Genomic DNA, 21,771 nt, shown 5'->3' with positions numbered 1-21,771 from the left:
CCGGCTGCGCCGAGAAGGGCGTCTAGGGAATGCCCCGGTCCCAAACGTCCATCCTCGGTGTCGCTAGAGGTAGTGATGTAGGAAAGTTGGTCCATGTCGACGGGAGTGGCCGGAGCACTGTTGCATGACACATCGTCATAATCAATCGCCGGGGCTGATCTTCTCACTGCACGTCCTAATCCCCTAACCATACGGAAAAGGAACGCATCTACTGTAGAGCCGGGTCCAAGTCGATTGTCCTCAGTATCGTCTGATTCGGCTACGTAGGACAATCCATCGAAGTCGCCTATATCATCGTTGGAGAAGCCCGTCGGAGGATACGTGGAGTCGTTCTGTGTAAGAGAATGCATACGACGATATGAGTCTTCGAAGACGCCGCTTACACGGTTCGAGAAGTTTTGTAACGTACCGTACAGTACACTCGCACCTTATAACCAAGGTGGGATGCCACGGAGATAGGGGGGTGACCCTGCGAGTACTCCGAGCACTCCGCCCGTTTAACACGAAACTCCCAGAAAGCTGGATGTACGATCCCGCTCATGTCCATTCTTCAGGAACTCGGATGAATGTGCCAACGATATATCACGCGTTCGGGTGCACAATGGCTCGGAGACGAGTTTCCGATAGAGCCTCGCGCTGCGCGGGGTACCGACTGAAGAATTGAATGACAAGAGCTCGATTGCCCGAGGGAGCGAGATGCGCATTTTAAGGAACACCTTGGATACATTCAATACACCAACCGGGACCATGACCGGGATCTCACCATAGCTCACGGGAGTATCTGGAGTGTGTAACTTGAGTCTTAGATCCACTCGCCTGAATCAGACCGAGGTGATTGAGCGTGGCCCACACATCAGGGGCCATGCGTGGAAGCGAACCATCGATAGTGGTATGTATTCAGACGCGTTCGTAGGATGGACACTAGAATCTTCCGTCTCGAAGAGCACAGCGATGCACTGGTTGGGTGCTCTCTTGGATCCTTCGGCGCAGACCATGCCGCCAACAGCCAAACGACTGTCCAAGGCCAGCTGTATGTGAGATTGCGATGTTTGCGGTCTGATAGCGTTCTCAGACACATACCTGAGAATAGTAGGACAAAGATATCGAGCGCTGATGAGGAATGCACTCAGTTGGGCGCCTGGTATACATACCATGCTTCGACGCATGGGAAGCCTTCATCTAAGGGCGTGAACGTTATCAGAGATGGCGCGCATCGAAGCTAACATTCGTTTGAGAGACACGGACTTTGCATGCGAGGCGTTCTGATATTCAAGGTCCTATCTCCTTGAGTACTAGAACTTGTAGCTGAGCGAGCAGCATGTAACACTTGCGGGGATGAAGTGCGAAGTCATGCAACGAGGGACGTAGGATCTCAACACATAAGTCTACGGCCATGAACTCGAAGGCACGAAAACATCATACACCTTCCAATTGGATCTGGATTCGCGCAATTCCATCTGCAATGCATATGGTCGGCTCGCTTCGTGCATTTGTGTTAAAAGCCGATTGGAGGGGCATGCCACCTATATCTTGAAGTAGGTCAACTGGCAATTCCGAATTCACCGAAAGCTGATGACATCTGAGAGGATGGAGCGCCCATTGCGCTGTGGGCGCGGTGAGCAATCCCTGGCCAACGGGTGAACACTCTTTCCATACCCATAATTGAGATTGTAGAACGTAGCGTTGGCTTATGAACGTCGCATGAGCATGTAATGGATATCGGAACCGGCGATATTGTGCAAACGAGCTCGGAGGATTCGGTGTCGTGTGCCTTCGCGTGGTTCGTTGCCGGGACGCCAGAAGCTATGGTCAACAAGATGAACGACGATCACACGGAATAGGGTATGAAAGAAGAGTGACCCAAGAACCAGAAGCGCACGCATGGAAAACCCCATTAGGCAAGGTGAAAGGTACGACTGCCCCATTCCCAGACAAATGTCAATTTCCTGTGCAGAAAATGCGATACACCGAGATCCGATATCCGTTGAGAGCCATCGATCGTCCCTCCGGTTGGCCATGGCCTCTCAATCTACACAGCACCTCACTATTGGTCCGTTGACGCGTGCCGCTCATTCATACGTTGTTCTTGAGTTGCTGACAATAAGCCAATATTACGCCATTGTGGGAAGGCCGCTCACCACCACACAGGGCTCGGTTCTGCGTAGTAGAATTCTGATCAGCTCGGCGAATGGCGTTGGGAGAGCCGGAGCTACGAAGGGGCACGCACAATTGGGTTCGCCATCAATACACAAGCCCCGCAGGGCCCGTCTCCCCGTCCATGGTCTTGACAGAACCCGTCACCTCCGATAACCTATTCAACGCTTCGCGCGTCGTGTCAACGCCATACATGTACGCTTGCCATTCCGCATCGGCCCACTATAATAGAGTCCGTCATTACACGAGCAACAAATCACGGACCAAGTTAACGAACCTGATCCGGGTTGCGGCCTCCCTGCGCCGCGTTCCGTATCGCCTCGTCGCGCTCCTATATTCCATCGTAGATGAGATGAACGCCAATGTCATTCGGTGACGCTGCTTACTACTTGTTTGGGCCCATCCGGTAAGTGAAGAGCCACCCTCGTCTTCGCCGCACTAGCCTGTATGCGCTCGGCGCGATCTTTGCGCACGCTCTGATATAGCGCGAGCGCGTTCCGAATTTGCCGGGTTGTGGACAAGCGGGCGTTGGCATTCTCATGGCTGGTGGGGCGAGCCGGAAACTTGACACCCGACAGTACGGCCGCCAGGACGGCGGCGTCTTCGACTGCTTGTGCGGCGCCTTGAGCAACGTAGGGCAACCTGTATCGGAGGTTCTGTAATTAGGAAATAAGGTCGTGTCGGAAATGGCGTACATTGGATGGCAGGCATCGCCCATGAGGGCAACATTCCCCTCAATCCATGTTGGCCTGGCACGAAGCTGAGTCTGGGAAGCAGAAGAGGACGTGCACGGGTTGCTTACAGAGGCAGATGGTCCATGAGCTGTGACATCCACGCCGTTTTCAGTGAGGATAAATACCCAAGTAGGCAAGACACACCTTCCACTCCAATACCTTATCCGGCTCCACAAAGTCCAGCAGTCTCTTAACGACAGAGTTCCAGTCTACGGATGTCCATTGGACTCAAGATATTGCTAGCAGCGGTATAGACCTACCCTTGTAGGTTTCCATCATCTCCTCCTTTGAACCCTTGGACGTCCACGACTCGACGGCGTCGTTTTTGTCCGGGTGTGCGAGGACCATGTTGAAGACCTGTGAACGTATGCTTCCATAAGTCACCGTGACCACGAAAACGAAGACGATGCGCGTGTAATCACGGACCTCATGCGCGCGAATGGCATATGCCATGATATGCCCACTCGGCCTACAAAAGCATGTGTCAAGACAGGGTTGGAGTCTCTGAAGGCCGGCGCTTACCCCATCCATCTAAATAACATACGATTATTGGAAACATAGAGATGGATTCAAGATTCTGCATACCGATAGGCCGTACTCGAATCCAGCATGGCTAACAGATCGGGATGAGGAAGCAGCTTCTCGCGTGGGATAGTGATACGATACGCCGCATCTCCTGTTGCGTGTGCTAGATGATCCGAGAGAAGCAGCATCTTCAATTGAGAACGGAATTGAAGGTGGTCCGAAAACGGACGATATTACCCACCCCGATCTTCAGTTCCGTGCAACGCGAGCAGCTGCTTTCGCACAACGGACTTAACGCCTGACGAGCGAGAGAAGATCCGGTGATCCGAAGGAAGAAAGATCGACATCGGATGACGACGTACCATCAGCAGCGATGAGCACGTCGCTCTCAACCCAATTCTCCCGGCCGTCGATCCGGATCTTCGGAGGGTCTTCGAATGCGACTTCCGTGACTTGGGCGTTCGTGATTATGTCGACGCCTGCTTTCCGCACCGCCGACAACAGGGTTCGCTGAAGGTCGGCTCGGTGCGCTACCCACAAAGGGGAGCCGTACTTCTGCTCGATTTCGGGCATCATGGGTGCGCTTCCTGTGACCTCGTTGTCGATATATCCTATAAACTTCTGTCAGCACCGGTCGCCTGCAAGTGCTTAAAACGTTCGGAAAGTCAAGCGATGCAAGGACATACGTCGGAGTGAGATAGTGCTCGTGGCGACAGCATACCGTCTCACTTCCTCCAGCAACCCAAATCGCGCCAGACATCGTGTGAAGTTAGGTGCAAGCTGCAATCCGGCACCAACTTCGGCGTCGTCCAGCGAACGGGCGCGATCGAAGATCTGCACGTTGTTGAAACCGGCCCTTGCGAGCGCTAGAGCACAGGAGAGGCCCGCAATACCGCCGCCAACGATCACAATTCGTAGAGCCGGGTTCTTTGCATGTACATCCAGGTCAAAGTACTATTTAGATCCATGACCCCGAATTAGTAACAAATGGCAACTAGTGGGGAAGGGACGACTCACCGGCATGACTCGCGGTCAAGGTCGGGAGTCTCGTAACGCAGCTCCAAGTGATCTAAGTAGTATGCCCAAGATTATAAACCAGGATGCGGATGCAGACGTGTGTCTTTTTTAGACCTTGCGGGAATGAACTGACAGGCAGAACCGTTCATCCTAGACGAACGCAGCGTCAGCGGACAGCGTGCCGCGTTCGTCGTCCCATGAAGTCATATGGACCATGTTGTGTGATCATGTTGACCGCAGTAGATAATGAGAATATGCGGGTAGATTGCGTGCGGAGCGAGATGCTAGCGAAACCCGGCGTGCTGCTAGGCCGGTGGAGGCTAAGCGCACAAAGGAAAGGGCAATGCTCGTACAGCCACAGCCTACCCGGTTATTCCGGATCCCGCAACGACAGTGACTGGACGGCTTGTCATTGGAGTGTCGTTCTCATTCACTCAGGCTTCAGCGCTGCACGTCCATCTCATCTCACTTTCTATCATGATGATCCGACATTGCCTCCCGAGCTAAGGTGGTAGTAGCTAGCGACGTTCCGCGCTAGTCTGGCCGTAACTTGCTGGATCGTTGCCGGCATTTCCTTGCCTGGATGCAGCGGCAGTTCTAATACCATCCTCCCCGATGCGCTCTCTGAGCCTGACATTGATCTCCGCTGCCTTTTTGAGATTTCTGTGGACATATCGTTCATGATTCGGGCTGTCTTGAGACGCATCGGTCTGCTACAACATTGTAGGAAGGGTGTGAGTAAACTATAACAACCGCCATAAACAAACTCACGAATTTGAAGATCTCATCAGCATGAAATTTTGTCAGCCATTGGTGACTATCTCCGTATGCGGCGTCAACATCCATTTTGGTCTTGACAGAAAGATGAAGTATTGATGTCTCGGGTAACTGACGAGGACTGCCTCGTAGACCTCTACCTTTAGTCAACTCCAAGAATGACCACCACCAGCCGTAGGGAACTCTGTCGAATTGAGAATTGACAGGGTTCTTGACTTCGTCCTGCTCTCGTGGCGGCCTGTGGGGTTGCGCCTCCTGGGCTGGAATACCGCCTGTACTCAGTATTGGACGTTCTGGAATGCGAGAGCTTGTCATGGCGTTCACGTGCATTGAACCGTGGGGACCGGTCGATGGCGCAGTGAAAGATGCATATTCGCCCTGCATTTCTGGAGGAATGTCCGATCTATCTGCATATCCCGCACTTCGTGGGTCGTAGAATAACGTCGACGAGTATGCACGCGCTCGCGCGAGGGCAAAGAGGAAGGCCCCAGGTTCTTCGCCAGGCCTGGACGCCAAGGTGGCAGCGATGATGATCCAGCGGAACGACGGATTGGCCAGGGATGTTTTTTCGATTCGGTCGGCCAAGTTGAATCGTCCACCCACGTCGCAGTGATCTCCGGCGAACCATCGTTCAATTACAATCGTCTCGGTCCAGGTCTCCTCTGTGGTGTAGAGAAGAGGTTCGAATTTGACCCGCTTTTCATCGATCGAAAGTGCATGGCTTCGAAGAATCTAATCAGCACTCGGCGGAGGAAGTAATTGCACAAACCATACAATACATAACGGACAAATCCGTCCTCACGCTTGTAGTCTTCTTTGGTGTAATCGCCGTCGTTGTAGTTCATGCCCGGTTCAGGAAGGAAAGGTGACTGCGTAATACCCGTCGATCGTACGGTGTCCCTGTGATTGAGTGAGGGTTCGTGTGCTTGATCGCGATTTGAATGTATGAATCCATACTAACCACAAGCCCAAAAAGTGTATCTTTACACTTTGTCCGAAGATCCGGCGAAACGGAGCTGCTTCGCGTTCATCGTTGTTACGTGTTTTATACACTTTCCAGGCAAACGCAACTTGTTCCTCGTTTCCGGAGGCCAGCAAGCCGACCTGCCGTCACCGGTGTGAATAATGATGTACTTGACTTAATCTAGTGCGGACCTTTTCGAGCATGCCACACAGTGCTCGGGCAGTATATGCACCTATTGAGTTACGAATGATAACTTCGACACCTTCGACCTCAATTAATGCAAGCAACCTACCACGACTGAAACCAAACATATAGATCCTATCACCACTTCTCCAGTGTCTCATTAGATACCGGTAGCCCCCGAGAATGTGACCCTTGATTCCTCTGTGTCGACGTGGTGTAAGTTTTCCGAACCTTGCAGCAGATCTGCGTACTCACCTGGCAAACAAAGTATCCACCACTTTGACTGCCGTGGTTTTGATCGGCACTTTTTCACTACCAATAGGCACTCGAGCGTCGTAGGTACCGATACCTGCCTGATAGTAACATAACTGGTAGGGTATGTCCTTTGCGAGGAGCTCGTAGACCCGGATCACGTTAGTTATTCCTAGTTGACCAAAGCGGTTGGTTGTTCCGTCGAAACATAGAACAATATTTCTGGGCTGGTGTCCTCGACAATGAGAATCCATGTAGACTTATTTCGAAGAACTAAGCTTACAGGCCATTTCTCTGGATGCAACGAGTACGCTGTAGCAGATGTCGCGTTGGTTGCTGACCATTGGATTATGTCGGGTGCAGCTGTTGGAACAACCAAATGCCGAGAACGACTCTCCGAGGCCATCCTCACAGTGTTCAACGTGATCCGCGCTGTTGCGTTGCGAATATGTCGTGGTAGGTGACCAGTCACAGCGGGAGCAGCGAGTTCGTCGGCAGAGGATTCGTTGTGGCCTTATATTAGTTGGAGCAGTGACGTGAGACAGAGTGAACAGCCTACGTCGGGGGTACCGTTATCGACGAGAATATAGCATGAGAGTTATGAACATATATCCCAGCTCGCGCTTCAGGTTATATTGGGTACCGCTGTAGCTGTGAAAAAGAAATATTATTATGTTACAAGTAGCATCGGTGAGACAATCGCGCCTCCGTCAGGCGGCCAAACGGACTAAGGGTCCCGAGAAGACTACACGGATCCGGAGAAACCGCACAGACGAGCGAACGGGCACAGCCAAGGGGAATTTGTAGAGTCCCAAGGCGTGTGTATCCGAGATAGTCGCCGAACCGGTCGGCTTGGTCGTGTTGACAAAACATCTAACAAGCATAAACGGAAATATTGCTCCAACTTTGTCTCCATGCGAGCCTGTGATGGCAAGCGGCAGAAATGCTTGAGCGAGAACAGCCAGATAGACGCGCACTGAGGAAGCGTGGCAGAACACTATGCTCAAGCCAAGGAAGCGCTGGTCCAGAAACAATTCGAGAAACTGTGACGTGGCTGGAGGCGGAAGATGCCATGAAGATGCCCTTTGTGAGTTTACCGCCGTATACTGGGTGTGAATCGACGTTGGGTGGAACCCCAGGGAGATACTGCGAGCCCGAGCGGAACAGTAAGCAGCCACGCCCGTCCTATACTTACAAGGTTTTGGGACAGAGATCAGTCAATAGCCACCCTCCCTGCAGAAGCTTGTGAAAGCCAGTAATGGTGGGATGGGGTGGCCCCGGTAGGCGCGAACATGAGCTGCATGATAGAAAGTCATGACTGGACGACCATTTTGACCAGAACGTAAGTTCAGTGCTGACCATACAAACGCTGTGAGAGGCATAGGAAGGGCCGGGTTGAGTGAAATATCTCTGTTCGTCTGCAAGGCACAAACCGCGTCGTTTGCTGAGTGAGTTGTTTGACGGAAGAGGGTAGAAACATGACAAAAGGCATCCCCAGAAGTTGCTGGCCAGGGTCGGCCCAAAATGAAACAAAAAACTCTAACATGTAAAGGCGGTGACCAATATTATAATTCAGTCTTCTTTAACGAACGTGTTCAGCAGAGTAAGTTAAAGCTAAATATACACATTCTGCGATACAGTGTAACGACGTTCCTTGATGCACTCAGGAGTGCATGGCTTTCTGCCGCCGCTACGCAACATTATATACATTTAAAACTATATGCATCTCTAATACAATGCTCTAGTATACCTGATGAATTTTTTTGAAGCTCAGAAATGTGTTGTGCGAGAATGAGGAGCTGCAGCATCCTGAGCACCAAACGGTGCAGATTTCGTTCGTTGATGCAGCCACGTGACTTGCCCGGTATCGCGCTCGCACGCACCGTCAGTTGAACGTTTCGCGCCCTTTCGACAATCAACAGGCTGAGCCAACCTATCGCAATACATCGGGGAATGCTTACCCACCTAATACGCCTCGGAGTCGGTTGAATCATGCGTTCCGAGAGAGCATGATGGGCCATGACGTCGTTTGGACAGGTAAGGAAGGAGCTGCTGATGTGGGACGAAGTCGAGAAGGTGCAGTGCAACACGTGGCATGAGCGGCCTCTCCGCATGTCAGCCACAACGAACACATCAGTTTGTTGCAGGTGTGCCGGATGAATCTCAGCTCAAACATGTTTGTTGCTTCGATGGAATCTGTACTAAATACATGCAGCTTGATAGTCATATAGTTAAGTCTGTATTTAGATATGGTTTCAATTCCCTAGGGCTTGTGCACCCAGTGAAAATACACACTCAAAGTGATTCTCAGGGTGTATTCGATTTTTTATAAATTGTCCACACATCCAATCCACTAGATATTTTAGATCTATATACTACATGTACATCGCTACCCGCTGATTTTTTCTCGAGAGCGCCAGTGACAGCGATCATGCACAATTTCCGAATGCATCAAGGAGCGTGACTGCATCAAGGAGTGTCGATACACTGTAAGTCAGTGATGTGTGATGATCTCATCTCATCGGTCGAGGTTGCGGCGGAGAATCTCCGACAATCAGTCTGCGTCATACCCAAAGCGTCCAGCCTCGAATGTTTTCGACGATACAAGAGCGCGCCCGGCCCTCCTTCGCCATCGACCACGACCATCCTTACGACCACCATGTCCTCCATCCGCAACCACCGGGTGGTCATTGCCTCGCTCTTCCTCCCCGTCACCGCCGCCCTCGGCGATGAGCCCAACTTTCAGCCAAGCCCGAACCCTCTCGGCGGGTCCTCCCATCGCTCGCCTCCACCGCTTAACCTGGATGAAAAGCCGGGCGCAACTCTGCCCGAGGCACCCAGCCGCGCCAATCCCGCGATCAAGAGCATCATTGAGGACCTGTCACTGAAGGTGTGTGGACCTATTCACGCTTCCACTGTGCTGTGCTGACAGTATCCCGGTCTAGTCTCGAGGCGCTACGCCCGTGCCATTATCAACTTCAGGCACGCCTGGAGGCGAAATCAACCCTTTCGTTTCACCGGGGCTCTCGATCCCGACGACACCCACTGGCATTCAGCGCCCAGGCGCGCCTCATCGCGTCACAGCTCCCCTGAAGAGCATCGTCCAAGATATTCAAGACAAGGTATTTGCACTCATTGACTCTCGGTTGTACTGCCATTCACATTCCAACAGTCTCGCGCAGGCACACCGGTTGTCACGCCTCAGAACGAAGCAGTCAACCCGTTCTTCAGGAGGGTCCAGCATGAGCGTCAACACGTTCCCTCTCGGGTTGCGCGCAAGAATTCGGCCTCACTCTCGCGATCGTACTCGCGCCGCACCGAACGCTCCTCGTCCAAGTCGAGTCTGAACACCCCGACCAAAGAGAGAGGTAGCATCGTTCCACACATGACGAAGGACATGGCTGAGAAATCGCTTTGCAGGTCTGGGCTGGCACCTCGAACCAAACCCGCATGCGAACGGTGGCTTGCGGAACGCCGTCGACAGTGTGGAAGACAAATTGCGCAAGAAGCTCTGGGTCGGCACTCTGGGAACGGACACCGACCCCATCCCGGAACACATGCGCAAGAGCATCGACAAGCGCATGAAGGAGGATTGTGACTCGCTCCCCGTTTGGGTCTGTACTCTTCGCGCCAAGCATACAATCGAGACGACAGACTGATGAACTGGATGGGCGCAGATTCCGGATGCTGAATTCACCAAGTGCTATGACGAGTTCTGCCATCAAGTGCTCTGGCCGGCGCTGCACTACGCCGTACCCGATGCGCCGAAGACTAAGTCTTTCTACGAGTCTGCCTCGTGGAAACAATACTCTTCCGTCAACCAACGCTTCGCGGATGCTATCATCGCCAACTACCAAGACGGAGACATCAGTAGGTTATAACGTCTTCTGTTATACGTTGCCACTGATTATCATAAAATCATAGTTTGGGTGAACGACTATCATCTTATGATCCTCCCGCGCCTGCTGCGCGCTGCCCTCCCCGCCGCGCCCATCGGCTTCTTCATGCACGCCGCGTTCCCCTCCTCGGAGATCTTCCGTTGCCTTTCCGTGCGCGAGCACCTCCTCCGCGGCGTACTTGCCGCCGACCTCATTGGCTTCCAAACGGCCAACAATGCGCGCCACTTCCGCCAGACGGTCTCCCGCATCCTCGCCCTCGAGGCGCTGCCAAAGGGCGTGCAGACCGAGGATCGCTTTGTGGACGTCGCGGTGTTCCCGATGGGCATTGACGTGAAGCATCTCAGTCAAAGGAAGTGAGTGGTATTCGTGACCGCGGTCGATATACCTGGGCTGACTTCCTTCATAGGCGCGAACCTGAGGTGATGGAATGGTGTCAGATCTTGAGGCAGCGATACGCCGGCCTGAAACTCCTTGTCGGGCGTGACAAGCTCGACGAAGTCCAGGTACGATCAGAGCGATCACTGTGGACACGCCAGCTCATGGGTGGTACCAGGGCGTACGTCAGAAGCTACAGGCGTTCGAAATGTTCCTGGAGAAACACCCAGAATTCCACCAAAAAGTGTGTCAAGGGCAACTCTCAGTCACGCTCGTTCCTTATCTCTGAACGTTATAGGTCGTCCTCATTCAAATTGCACTGCCTACGACGGAAGAATCCGAAAGCCACGGTGGTGTCCTCGATGTCGTCGCTCGCATCAACTCCAAGTTCTCTACGCTCACCTACCAGCCCGTCGTCTTCCTGCACACGCAAGACCTTACCTTCAGCCAGTACCTCGCGCTGCTTACCGTCGCGGACGCGTTCATCGTCACCGCGCTACGCGAGGGCATGGCGCTCCGCTCGCACGAGTTCGTCGAGTGCCAAGAGGATCGCCACCGGCCGCTCATCCTCTCCGAATTCACCGGATCTTACTCATACCGTGGCTTCCGCTCATGTATCGCCATCAACCCCTGGGATGCGCGTGGGACGGCCGATGCGATCCACCAGGCGCTCACGATGAGCGACGAGGAGGCGACCTCGCGCTGGGTCGACCTCCACAACCACGTCGTCGCGCAAACGGCGCAGGCGTTCGTGACCACGTTCCTCACCCGCTGCCTCCGCGCCAACATCGAGCACCTCCGTGGCGATACTGTTGACATTCCCGCGTTGGATACTGCCCCGCTGCTGCCGAGGTACAAGCACAGCCAACAGCGCCTGTTACTTGTCGACCTGGAGGGTACGCTCTGGGTCGGGCGTGACCCCCGCGCGGCGACTTTCTCGCCGCCGGAGAATGCGCTCGCAGTGTTAAAGAAGCTCGCGGAGGACAAGCGCAACGACGTGTGGTTGCTCAGTGGACTGCCTGTGAAGGGCGCAATGGAGAAGATTGCGGAGGTTGTTCCAGATATCGGCATGGTGTAAGTGACATCTGCCGCGGTGAGGTATGCGGGACTCATACTATACATTTGTAGGGCCGAGAATGGCTGCTTTATCCGGCCGAGTCCGCGCCGTGATCCCAAAGGCGACTGGATGAACATGGTAGCCAACTTTGATCTCTCCTGGAAGACGTCCTGCATGGAGATTCTCCAATACGTGAGCTTCACACAAGCCTTGACTTGAGCTCAGATAGTTGACACATCACCGCAGTTTACGGAGCGTACGCCCGGATCGTATATCGAAGAGCGCGAAGCCTCCGTCGTTTGGCGGTTCTGGAATGGACCCGCCGAGAATTCAGCCGACCGCCAATGGGCGCGCCGTCAAGCCGCTGAGGCGCAGAACCATATCTTCGACAGTATCGGCGAGCGCTATCGCCTCCGCATCACCCCGGGCGCGAACAGTTTTCTCGTTTGGCCGTCCAACATCTCGCGATCTACCGCCGTCGGCGCCATCCTGTCATCCTCCGGCCATCCGCTCCACACACCCGTCTCGCCTGCCTTGGTGGGCGTGAACAGGTGGATCCTCACCTACGGCGAGGAGCTTGAAACGGAGGTAGACTGGGACTTCGTCCTCGCCATCTCGGGAGACGAAAAACTGCTGAGGAGGCTGAACGAGCTCGACATCGCGGAGACGTGCTCGACGAGTATGAGGGGCTCAGACGCGAAGTGGAGGCTCAAGCCCGAGGACGCGGTCAAGGTGTTGGAGCAGTTCGCAAACACGGCGTGATCCCCTCCTTCCGTAAGCTTCCCATGTAGAAACTGCTCGTTGATCGGTCGTGCTCCTCGCTTGCTATTCGCTCACCACACAAAACATCACTGAAACAAAGCCGAGTGTACCTATTACTCCAGAAAATTCGTTCTATCAATATACGTATGTTGTATGTAGAGTACGATAGGAGTTGTCAATCATGTTGTAATGAAAGGCTGCTTAATCAGGGCAGATAAAGAACAATTGCAATGGTGCATAATGATTCAAGTCGAAGTCGAAGGTTCGGAAAAGAACTTGTTTTCGGCAAGATACGCCTTGTGTTCTGCTCTGTGCCCCTTGACAGCTTTGTCGACCGTCCATACCCAGATTGGTATCGCAATCTGTATGAGCAACGTGCGTGAATGCGCGATACAATTGTGGATAAGACTCGTGGGGGAGTGAACTGACATGGCCGATGCTATCGAGAATCGAGTCCCAAATCCAGTTATGTCCCTTGGCGGATCCTCGGGTGCTTGCTCGGAATATCTCCGTGAGGATATCGCCGGTAATGTGCGCATGACCGGCCGCCACTCCTGGAACACGGTCATGTTAAGAGCCGTGTATCGACGAGAACGTGCGCCGTGCACACACCTTTGAGCAAGGCATCGGCGGCCTGTTCTGGAGTCAGTCCCGAATCATCTTCCTCGATTTTGAGCGTGATTTTCGGCTTGGTTTTGTTCTCTTCCTCGTAGCCGGGGGTGTACATAGTGGGCGGGAAGAAGATGTGTACGTCGATATCGTACAGGACGAATTCGTTGCGGAGGGTGTCTGCCAGACCTGGAAACGCTATGAGTGTTGGGGAGATGGGGGAGCGGGGTTACGAGACGCACCTCTAAGCGCGAACTTGGCGGGGGAGTAGGAGCCGTAGCCCACGATGGACATGTAGGCCAGAATGGAGGCCACGAACACGATCTTGCCAGGCTTTCCTGCGCGGACGAGTGCTTTGGACGCGGCCTATCCGATATAAGCATTAACCTTTGTGCCCGACACAAGTTGTGCTCACCCAAGCTGTCCACGCCTGGGCCCAGTAACCGTCTTCCAACCCCCTTGAAAGGTCCTCCGCACTCATCTCCACGAAGAACTTAGGTGTCGACTTGCCCGCGCAGCAGAAAACCGCGTCCGGCGGGTTACCGTCGAACAGCGCAGAGGCGGCTGCTATGCCCTCCGTCGCGCCTTCAGACGTGGCGACGTTGTAGGAGAGCGTATGGAAGCGTTGGCCTTCGGAGACCCGAGCAGCCTGAAGCAGCAGCACATCTGTAATACGTTCGACAAAGTCAAGCAGGAATCATACGTACCTCCACTTGCTTGAGAGCGGCATCGAGGCGCTCTTGGTTGCGCGCAACCAGCGTAACATGCGCGCCGCGTTCAGCGAGCTTGACGGCAAGCTTGAGACCCAGCCCAGACGAGGCACCCGTCACGTAGCAGTGCTGAAGTCCTTGTCAGGAAAGACTCGAGGCATGGAAGGACTTGCTCGCGGCTTACTTTCTGCCAAGCGTACCACTTGTCTCCCCATAGGTACTCCTTCAACTGTGCAAACACGCCGGACATGGTGATCGACCGGTGACGCGCGTGAAGTGAGGGCTACCTGTGCAGTCTGCGCAGACGACCTCTTAGCTACGGTCCATTTATATTGAACAGCTTTTCGAAGACTTCATGCAGTCCCGGACAGCCGCGGTGGAATCGCCGAGCGATAGGAATATTACGAACTCAGCCTCTTTGCAGAGTACCCGGTGCGGGCGTTTCACTCTAGTCTTGGACGGACAGACAGTGCAGTGGTCAGACATATTCTATTCGCTATATCTAAGGATACAATAATGATAGCGGCGTGCTATGGATACAATGGTCCCTTCCGACCGATAATCAACCAAGAGGGGATGTGCGAGCAGATAGCGGAGGTAGCGCAGATGATATTGTGTGAGGCGGATGGGGGAAGAGTGGAGTGTACGCAGTTTTGTGGTACGAGTCCCGAGCAGGTTTAGACCATATCGATGGTGGAGTGCCGGTGAACCGAAGAGATGTGCAAGGCGCGTTCTGGCCGGGCAATGGGCTCAACGGCGTCGACGGGAACGTCGAGACTGTGCCGCTGCAAGGAGGCGGTAGGGCTGAAGCTCGAGCCGGACGTCGACGAATCCGTAGGTGAGAACGACGCAAACTGCTTCTCCGCGAAGACCTCGTCGGAGCCGAACGGTGCGACCTTGGTGTCGATCGCGAGCGAGTCCTGGAAATCACCGCCCATGTAGGTCGGGAGCGAGGTCTGCATGTTGCTCGGCTTGGAGGAGCCGTAGCCGGTGGAGAAGCGGGTGGTTGAGGCCGTCGACTTCGTGTGACCGAACTTGCGGGCGACGCTCCAGTACGCGCGGCTGTAGTTCGCCTTGGCCTCTTGCGCGAAACCGAAGAATGCGAAGAAGATGAAGGCGCAAATGATTGGGCTCCAGCGCTGCACCTCGAGCGCGGAGACGGTCATCGAGTCGATGCTCCAGATGACGCGCGGCCACTGCACGACACGGGAGAAGTTGGAGTGCGTGTCGGCCCAGCTGACCCACTTGAACACGGGCTGCCGGACGGTGTCCATCCAGAGCACCCACGAGTTGAGCGGGATGGTAAGGAGGAGGTCGACGGAGGCGAGTGCCATGAGGCGCCAGTAGCGGCTGATGTTCAGGTTCTCGTGCATCGCGAGGGAGGCGAGGGACTTCAGGCCCTGGGCGCGCTTGAAAAAGGCGTGCAGGGTGAGCACGCAGTAGACGGCGGAGACGGCGCCGATGGCGATCGGCCATGCGGAGACGAGCGCGATCGCTACGGGAGTGTTGAACATCTCGGGCTGGCAGCCGATATCTTCGAAGATGTCGAAGCGATGGCCTTGTGGGATGTAATCTGTCGAACGCCAAATGATGCGGTCAGCATCCCGGAATAGTCAGGATAAGATCATGATAGACGTACAGATGATCATCTCCAGAATGGGGATACCAAGGGCGATAAGGAGGTCCTGGATGATCTGACGGCGCTTATCGGCGCGCGTCTGCATAACCTGTTCGCAGGTGGTGATGTGGTATAGGCGGCGGGTGATGCAGAGCGCGGCGGCGGGTATGGCGACCGAGGTACCGATGATCAGACGCGACGAAATGTCGCACCAGACCGGGGCCCAATTAATGGCGTTGTGCTTGAAAACAATCGAGTTGACAAAGTTATTCAAGCACCCGACCGCGGTCCATAGCATGTATAGCACGGTGCCGACATTCCACACTGCAACTTCGAGATCAGCACTGCTGCTCAGAATATAGACACTGAGAAGGACTGCAGGGCAGATCGTCGCGGGAAGACTGATCGTCGCCAGCAGCACGAGAGGAAATTTACTCACCCTCCAAGTGCCAGTAGAGCGGGATCACCGAGAGCGTGAATCCGAAGAACGCGAAGGCGGTGAAGAGCTCCTGCGGGTAGGCCATCTCTAGTGCCCGTTTCTGGGGGTGTCGCGGTGACGAGCACGAAGGGGTACGTTCTCTGAGTTGGCACCGTAGGGATTTATGGAGGGCCCGTCGCCCATTCCTTTGCTTCCGCCCTGAATCCCGCGGCACTACGGGTGTATCGACGCATTTGGACGTCGCTTTGTTCCCCCCTTCCGCGATGGGAACGCTTTGCAGATTGCGCGCGGCTTTTGGATGCCAAAGCGCGATACACGTGAGTGACTTCCGTGACTTTTAGGTAACAGAAGAGCGTGACCGTGATGGCAAAGCGTATGACCCTAACCCTAGATTGTCTGCTTTTGAGCCTCCCTTTGTGAGCGCCGTCCAGAAGAACCAACCCCGATTCGGCCAAGCGTTTGTTAGACTCCGCGGTGGAGAATGGAACCCACGCTTGCGTGTGCATCTTCGGATGGTGGCGAACACATTCGTCTTATCGCGGGCCGGAGACGCAATCCCGGCGAGCTCATGCCAACTTGGGGTGCTTGGAGGCGGCCGAGATATCGATGTTCGGGGCCATGCGGATGTGGATGAAGGAGAGCCTGGAGAGGCATGGCACGACTGGCTCTGGAGGGTGCTTGGACATCTCAGGTCGGAAGCCCATGTAGCATAGCCACCGACATAGAGGGCATGTGAGGAAGATTGTGTCGCTCCAAAGGAGTACAAGGTGCTCCGCGGATGGGGACAGGTTGCGAAGCTGTAGAGGGCAAAGGAGGCGACAAGGAGGGAGAGAGAGCACAACGGTGACCAAAGGGGAGGGCCTGTCTGCAGGTCCTTTTGAGCGCATAGCATGCCGTGCCAAAACAATAAGACCGGCAACGGCCGGAGAGAGAGGGAAGCACCTCGAAGCGGGGAAGGACCGCATCTGTGAAACAAAGGTGCGTCCTCATGTTATAGGGGCTGAATGAACAAACGCCTCGAGGACGACATTCTAGCGCCCATTATCACTATTTTGGGGCCTAATAATGCGCGATGGATTGAGTTCAGTCGCGCTTAGATCAAGCTGCAATGGTCACTCACCGTACTGGTACCGTACTGCAGATGCGCCCATTGGCGACGTGAGAAGGGATGTATAAGATGCGGTGATTATCGCGGAGTGTGCGGCCTCAACTGGCGCAAAACGTGAAGTTCCGCGCCTATTGCCCCGCTCTCTGCGCATTTATTGAGTGAATGGGAGTGCCATGCCGCATATCGCTTCACATCTTGCGCCTTACAGGCGCCAATCAATGGTCCAGCGCGAATAAATATCGAGACAGCATGAAGATGAGAGAGGACAGGGCATCGTGAAGGAAAAAAATCGTAGCGTCGATTGGAGACGCGAGAGGCACGTCGACTTCGGTCTGAGACTGTCTCAGTTACCACGTGGCAATGTGGCGCATGTACTTACGACCCGATTTGGATATTTAGCTCTACTGATCAACAAGAAGGCATGGGAAAATATATTCCATTGTAATGCTACGGTGTGGATAGTCTATTGCTATCAGGTAGATTCATTGCTACAGACAATGCCCAGGAGAGAGTAAAAGACACAAGGGGACGATTAGTAGTACGGTGGTGACAGGAGAGACGATCGCGAGTCAAGTGCTAACAATACAGAGGGAGCGGCGTACGAAAGGCGAAGGTTAATATGCCTGCGTCAAGAGCCGTTACGAGTGAAGAAATAAAGATACGCGATCTTCACGAGGGGTATCATCTATCAGACGGTGCTCAAGCCGCCGATCATCTGACCGCCGCTAAAGGCTATCCTGGCCTGCTCGTCGTCGAGGGAGACCACCGACGGTCGGCGCGGGGTGGGATCAACTGTAACCTCGGGGACCTTCTCCGAGACGGGCGATTGGGGTCCGAATGGCTGGCCCTTGATGTCATCGAGGGAGTCGAGGTCGCAATCGCGGTCGTTGAACGACGCGGTGGTGGACATCTTCGAAGCGGTGAACGAGTCGTTCTTGAAGACGGACCGCTCCTGCGTGATGAACACGGGAAGGACCGAGCCGTTTGTGGTGGACGTGGTGCCCGACGATTTGGACGTCCTACAAGGAGAATCTATTAGCAAGCTGGCGATACGGTGAAGGAAGGCATACATACAAGAAGCTGAGTTTGGAGAAAGTGGCGGAGACACCGAGACGGTTGCCGACAGAGGACGCGAGGGAGCGGTACTGCTTCTGCGCCTCGTCGGCAAAACCGAAGAACGCGAAGAACACCAACGCGCAGATGACGACCGACCACCGGGTGAGCTCGTGCAGAGCCTGGTTGCGGGGATCCGCCCGCCAAATGACGGACGGGTACTGGTCGTAGCGATTGAAGTTCGAGTGAGTGTCGGCCCACGAGATCCAGGGATTGACCGGAAGAACCGTCACATCCAGGTAGATAATGTAGGAGGCGAGGGGAACGGTGCACACGAGTTCTACGCCAGCAAGGGCCATGAGGCGGAAGTACCGCGACATGTTCAAGTTCTTGTTCGTGGCCAACAGCTGCTTGAACTGCGAGCGACGCTTGGCGAACAGCCTCAACGTCATGACTGAGTGGGTGCGTTAGCGTCCCGTATGGATCAGTTAGGAGGACCGAGCTTACTGCAGTAAACGGCAGAAACGAGACCGATCACGACGGGCCAACTGGAGAAAAGCACGTAGGCAACCCAGGTGTTGTAGACCTCGGCCACCGGCCCGATGTCCTCGAGGATGTCGCCGCGGTGACCTTGAGGGATGATATCTGCACGAAGATGTGAATGACGTTGGGCAGGGAAGTGTAAGCGGCACATACAAACAATCATTCCGAGGATAGGAATACCAACCCCGATCAAGAGGTCAATGACGATAGCGCGCCGTTTCTACAGGTAATCGTCAGCGCCTGGTGGCCATGGAATGCAGAAGCAGGCTCACATCAGAACGAGTCGAAGTCACCGAGCTCACAGAGGCAATGTGATACAGCCGGCGGTTAATGCATAACGAGGCTGCCGGAATCGCGGTGTTGAGCGCAACTTGCAGATGCGAGGCTGGCCAAAAATCAGCATCTTCGGAACGTCTGAGACCGGACCATAGCCTAGACATACATATATCACACCAAACGAGAGAGTGAATCTCCGCGTTCCCCTTCCAGACGATGGAATTGATAAAGAGGTACAGGCAGCCGATGGCGGTCCACGCCATGTACATGCAAGTGCCGGTGTTCCATGCTGAAGATAGATTAGCTTGCGCCAATGGAGAAGGATGCAGCGGTTATCTACCTTCGAGATGCCACCGGAACGGTATGAGCACCAGTACGAAGCTAATGAAGGCGAAGGCACTGAAGACCTCGTTGGGGTACGCCATAACTATCACGGAGAGCTGATTTAGGAAACGGCGGCTGAAGGGCAGCGGGAGGAGGAAAAGGATCTCCACGAGCTCTGAGTCTAGCGACGCGAAAGAAATAGGCGGGACCCAAAGAACGAATTCCTATGGTGTCAAGGAGGTGGAGCCCAGTTTTTGAATCTTTCTCGCGACCGGAGCCATCGAAAATGTCTTGTGGCCAAATCGAGCGAGTTGCTTGTCGGCGCCTACCCCGGTGACCGATAAACATGGGTAGATCGCCTTCGATGGCATCGCGAAGAGTACAATGGGTATTCCGTGACGATGCCATATGAGTGTCTTCAGTTTGTGACCCGAAATGGCAGGTGCCGGCCTGTACCGGCAATTTCAGCTAATCGGACGGACAGCCACAAAGTCGGCGTCACGTGCCGAGCAATGTCTCTCCCTGAAAGGCATGCCTTGTGTTTTATGTATCGCGCTGAGAGCGACGCCGTCAGCGAGCTCGGGCGGGAGCGAACTAGACACACTCAGTGCGCATGGACCAAGGTACCAAGGCTCCATTTGGCGAGGTTCCGCCCATGAGGAACCAAGTACCATTGAGCGGACGTTTACAAGGCTTTTGCGGGCCTTCGTGAGATTCGTACATCGTTACAAGCAACGGCCGGCGAACGAATGTTGGGAAGCGCTATCTTCGAGTACAGTCGCGTTGTACTTTGATGACAAGAGCGTGATGCAGCGAGGAATGCTGAGGCGCGGTTGAAGGCGACTGAATCCAAGGCAACATTATCGCTCTATTCGTGCTCCTTCATGGACGAGGCAAGGACTTGTATAGACATGGACCTATGCATCGTTTTCATCAGCACGCTTATCGGCTGCATACAGTATGGCTCACGCACCTGTCTAGGTCTTCCTCGATCGTTATACCGGCTTTGCCCCGCTCCAACCACTCGAGCCTTCCCGCTGGTCAGCATTCGGATGCCGAAGGATAATGGTGCGTATTTGGACCACGATGCACCCGATCTATAATTGCCGCAAATATACGCGTCGGCTTTGATTGGTGGGCGCGGGACGAATCCCCGAAAGGGTTAGCTATGCCTCCTCATTGCCAAGTTCGGTGAAGAGAGGCAGCTTGCCACCGCGTAGGTGGACGGCAAGCGACGTGAGACAGGAAAACCCCTTGCATCGGCGTTCATGAAGAGGTAGCCGAGGGGGGCGTAGCGTTCGACCGATTGTTCTAGGAGTTCAGCCAACAAAAGGATTCATCGCCGTGTGTGTGTGAACGTCCGAATATGATTCAGGCTTCGCAGAACTTGGACAATGGAGCGGACAATGGGATGATCGACGAGGGGAAGAGGAAAGAGTGAAAGTAGCTACATAGCCGAAGTTTGGCGCGTGCGGGTTATGGTTGGATATTTTTGTGGGCGCATATGAGCGCCCATTACCAACTTCGGTGCTGCAAGCCATTGTCCGTTCATTTTTTTCTGCCGTAGATTGACGAAGAACGGATGTATGCAAAGTGGTAGAGTATGGATACATGCAGAAATCAACTGTACAGTTGTTCAAATACAACATCTATGTGGCACAAGTACAAACTATCATGTTCAGCAGAACCCAGTAGTAAGCAGAAGATCGAATGTTATTGCTGCGTATTGATATGTCAGCGATGATGGCCTTTAACCATGAGGAAAGGACTTGCTGAGTAGTGTTGGGTAGATAGGGGCGAATTCGAAAGTGGATTAGGCGTGAGTTCGATATTCTGAGTTACGTAGGGGGATGCATCGTCACGAGCGAAGCTGGATCGTATGTGTGCCATCTCTGGTACGGGAACATGAGGTCCCATCTCCAGGTCCACGTACTTCGGGGGAGAGCCTCGGCCGTCGTAAGCGGGAAGCCCCTCTTTATCGTCCGACGTGAAACTTCCGCGCCGACCAGCTTCGTCAATATCTGCACCTCGAGCAGATCGGCGCCCATCACGTTGGGCGTGGCGAGAGGATGATGTGGATGCGGGAAACATGGGGGTGTTCGGGCACGAAACGGTGTAAGGGTCTCGGGGAGTGTGCGAGCGTCTACGCCTTGCTGACGAACGAGGGTCAGGGAAAAACTCGCTATATGGACGCTTTGCACGTTGAAGTTGAGATGTTCTGGCCGGACGGTGATCAATTATTCAGAACAATTTTAATAGTGAGATCTGCCCATACTCACCTCCACATGCATAGCGCTATGATGAGCATGACTGCGGCTACGCCGAATACGCCGTCGAGTACGTGCTGTTGATAAAATGCCCATTAGACATCACCCAGGCCATATATCCTATG

The 21,771-nt window shown here is 54.2% G+C and overlaps 7 protein-coding genes across 7 annotated transcripts; 1 reads left to right on the top strand and 6 right to left on the bottom strand.

The window, feature by feature from the left end:
* Positions 1-1,920: 1,920 nt before the first annotated feature.
* On the bottom strand, positions 1,921-4,730 carry PUNSTDRAFT_122161 (FAD/NAD(P)-binding domain-containing protein). The gene is made up of 17 exons (XM_007386802.1): positions 4,545-4,730; positions 4,431-4,482; positions 4,100-4,367; positions 3,776-4,024; positions 3,655-3,711; positions 3,474-3,576; positions 3,411-3,419; positions 3,315-3,357; positions 3,149-3,245; positions 3,033-3,097; positions 2,957-2,976; positions 2,850-2,903; positions 2,541-2,796; positions 2,432-2,485; positions 2,228-2,376; positions 2,139-2,157; positions 1,921-2,085 (listed from the first exon to the last, which is right to left on the bottom strand). Exons 2-15 carry the CDS (start codon positions 4,434-4,436, stop codon positions 2,242-2,244), a joined length of 1,416 nt encoding a protein of 471 aa, XP_007386864.1. The 5' UTR covers positions 4,437-4,482; positions 4,545-4,730; the 3' UTR covers positions 1,921-2,085; positions 2,139-2,157; positions 2,228-2,241.
* A 1,740-nt stretch (positions 4,731-6,470) lies between these two features.
* Positions 6,471-6,830, bottom strand: PUNSTDRAFT_16917 (uncharacterized protein; the record flags this gene model as incomplete). Its single annotated transcript, XM_007386801.1, has 2 exons — positions 6,471-6,555; positions 6,610-6,830. Coding segments are annotated over 2 exons (306 nt in total), but the record flags the coding sequence as incomplete, so codon positions are not given.
* A 2,435-nt stretch (positions 6,831-9,265) lies between these two features.
* Positions 9,266-12,919, top strand: PUNSTDRAFT_145633 (uncharacterized protein; the record flags this gene model as incomplete). The annotated part of the gene is made up of 11 exons (XM_007386800.1): positions 9,266-9,496; positions 9,552-9,728; positions 9,779-9,974; positions 10,027-10,220; positions 10,284-10,476; positions 10,531-10,858; positions 10,912-11,008; positions 11,059-11,124; positions 11,179-11,954; positions 12,009-12,129; positions 12,184-12,919. The coding sequence occupies 11 exons, from the start codon at positions 9,266-9,268 to the stop codon at positions 12,697-12,699; spliced, it is 2,895 nt and encodes a 964-aa protein (XP_007386862.1). The 3' UTR covers positions 12,700-12,919.
* Positions 12,920-12,944: 25 nt separating this feature from the next.
* PUNSTDRAFT_106644 (oxidoreductase) lies at positions 12,945-14,290 on the bottom strand (the record flags this gene model as incomplete). Its single annotated transcript, XM_007386799.1, has 7 exons — positions 14,203-14,290; positions 14,016-14,147; positions 13,724-13,957; positions 13,551-13,674; positions 13,312-13,497; positions 13,129-13,253; positions 12,945-13,061 (listed from the first exon to the last, which is right to left on the bottom strand). The coding sequence occupies exons 1-7, from the start codon at positions 14,266-14,268 to the stop codon at positions 12,945-12,947; spliced, it is 984 nt and encodes a 327-aa protein (XP_007386861.1). The 5' UTR covers positions 14,269-14,290.
* Positions 14,291-14,639: 349 nt separating this feature from the next.
* On the bottom strand, positions 14,640-16,272 carry PUNSTDRAFT_54597 (STE3-domain-containing protein). Its single transcript, XM_007386798.1, has 3 exons — positions 16,076-16,272; positions 15,658-15,960; positions 14,640-15,591 (listed from the first exon to the last, which is right to left on the bottom strand). Exons 1-3 carry the CDS (start codon positions 16,158-16,160, stop codon positions 14,696-14,698), a joined length of 1,284 nt encoding a protein of 427 aa, XP_007386860.1. The 5' UTR covers positions 16,161-16,272; the 3' UTR covers positions 14,640-14,695.
* A 1,368-nt stretch (positions 16,273-17,640) lies between these two features.
* Positions 17,641-19,584, bottom strand: PUNSTDRAFT_91224 (STE3-domain-containing protein). The gene is made up of 7 exons (XM_007386797.1): positions 19,396-19,584; positions 19,222-19,344; positions 19,052-19,164; positions 18,933-18,999; positions 18,744-18,881; positions 18,258-18,690; positions 17,641-18,202 (listed from the first exon to the last, which is right to left on the bottom strand). The coding sequence occupies exons 1-7, from the start codon at positions 19,478-19,480 to the stop codon at positions 17,872-17,874; spliced, it is 1,290 nt and encodes a 429-aa protein (XP_007386859.1). The 5' UTR covers positions 19,481-19,584; the 3' UTR covers positions 17,641-17,871.
* A 220-nt stretch (positions 19,585-19,804) lies between these two features.
* On the bottom strand, positions 19,805-21,470 carry PUNSTDRAFT_145630 (uncharacterized protein; the record flags this gene model as incomplete). The annotated part of the gene is made up of 3 exons (XM_007386796.1): positions 19,805-20,296; positions 20,353-20,409; positions 21,313-21,470. The coding sequence occupies 3 exons, from the start codon at positions 21,468-21,470 to the stop codon at positions 20,248-20,250; spliced, it is 264 nt and encodes an 87-aa protein (XP_007386858.1). The 3' UTR covers positions 19,805-20,247.
* Positions 21,471-21,771: the final 301 nt, after the last annotated feature.

The sequence above is a fragment of the Punctularia strigosozonata genome, assembly GCF_000264995.1.
Source record: "Punctularia strigosozonata HHB-11173 SS5 unplaced genomic scaffold PUNSTscaffold_12, whole genome shotgun sequence".
Lineage (NCBI taxonomy): Eukaryota > Fungi > Basidiomycota > Agaricomycetes > Corticiales > Punctulariaceae > Punctularia > Punctularia strigosozonata.
Note: the sequence above shows the minus strand (reverse complement) of the source record. Positions and strands in the feature narration are given on the sequence as shown.

Coding starts and splice junctions, on each gene's coding strand:
- PUNSTDRAFT_122161 (XM_007386802.1), bottom strand. Junction 2,977..3,032: donor ATAAGGTATTGGAGTGGAAG/GTGTGTCTTGCC, acceptor TGGATGTCACAG/CTCATGGACCATCTGCCTCT. Junction 2,904..2,956: donor CTCATGGACCATCTGCCTCT/GTAAGCAACCCG, acceptor GCTTCGTGCCAG/GCCAACATGGATTGAGGGGA.
- PUNSTDRAFT_54597 (XM_007386798.1), bottom strand. CDS start 16,160: ATGGCCTACCCGCAGGAGCTCTTCACCGCCTTCGCGTTCTTCGGATTC. Junction 15,961..16,075: donor GCTCTACTGGCACTTGGAGG/GTGAGTAAATTT, acceptor TCGAAGTTGCAG/TGTGGAATGTCGGCACCGTG. Junction 15,592..15,657: donor CATTCTGGAGATGATCATCT/GTACGTCTATCA, acceptor GGCGTTCGACAG/ATTACATCCCACAAGGCCAT.
- PUNSTDRAFT_91224 (XM_007386797.1), bottom strand. CDS start 19,480: ATGGCGTACCCCAACGAGGTCTTCAGTGCCTTCGCCTTCATTAGCTTC. Junction 18,691..18,743: donor CGTTTCTGCCGTTTACTGCA/GTAAGCTCGGTC, acceptor GCACCCACTCAG/TCATGACGTTGAGGCTGTTC. Junction 18,203..18,257: donor TTCTCCAAACTCAGCTTCTT/GTATGTATGCCT, acceptor TTCTCCTTGTAG/GACGTCCAAATCGTCGGGCA.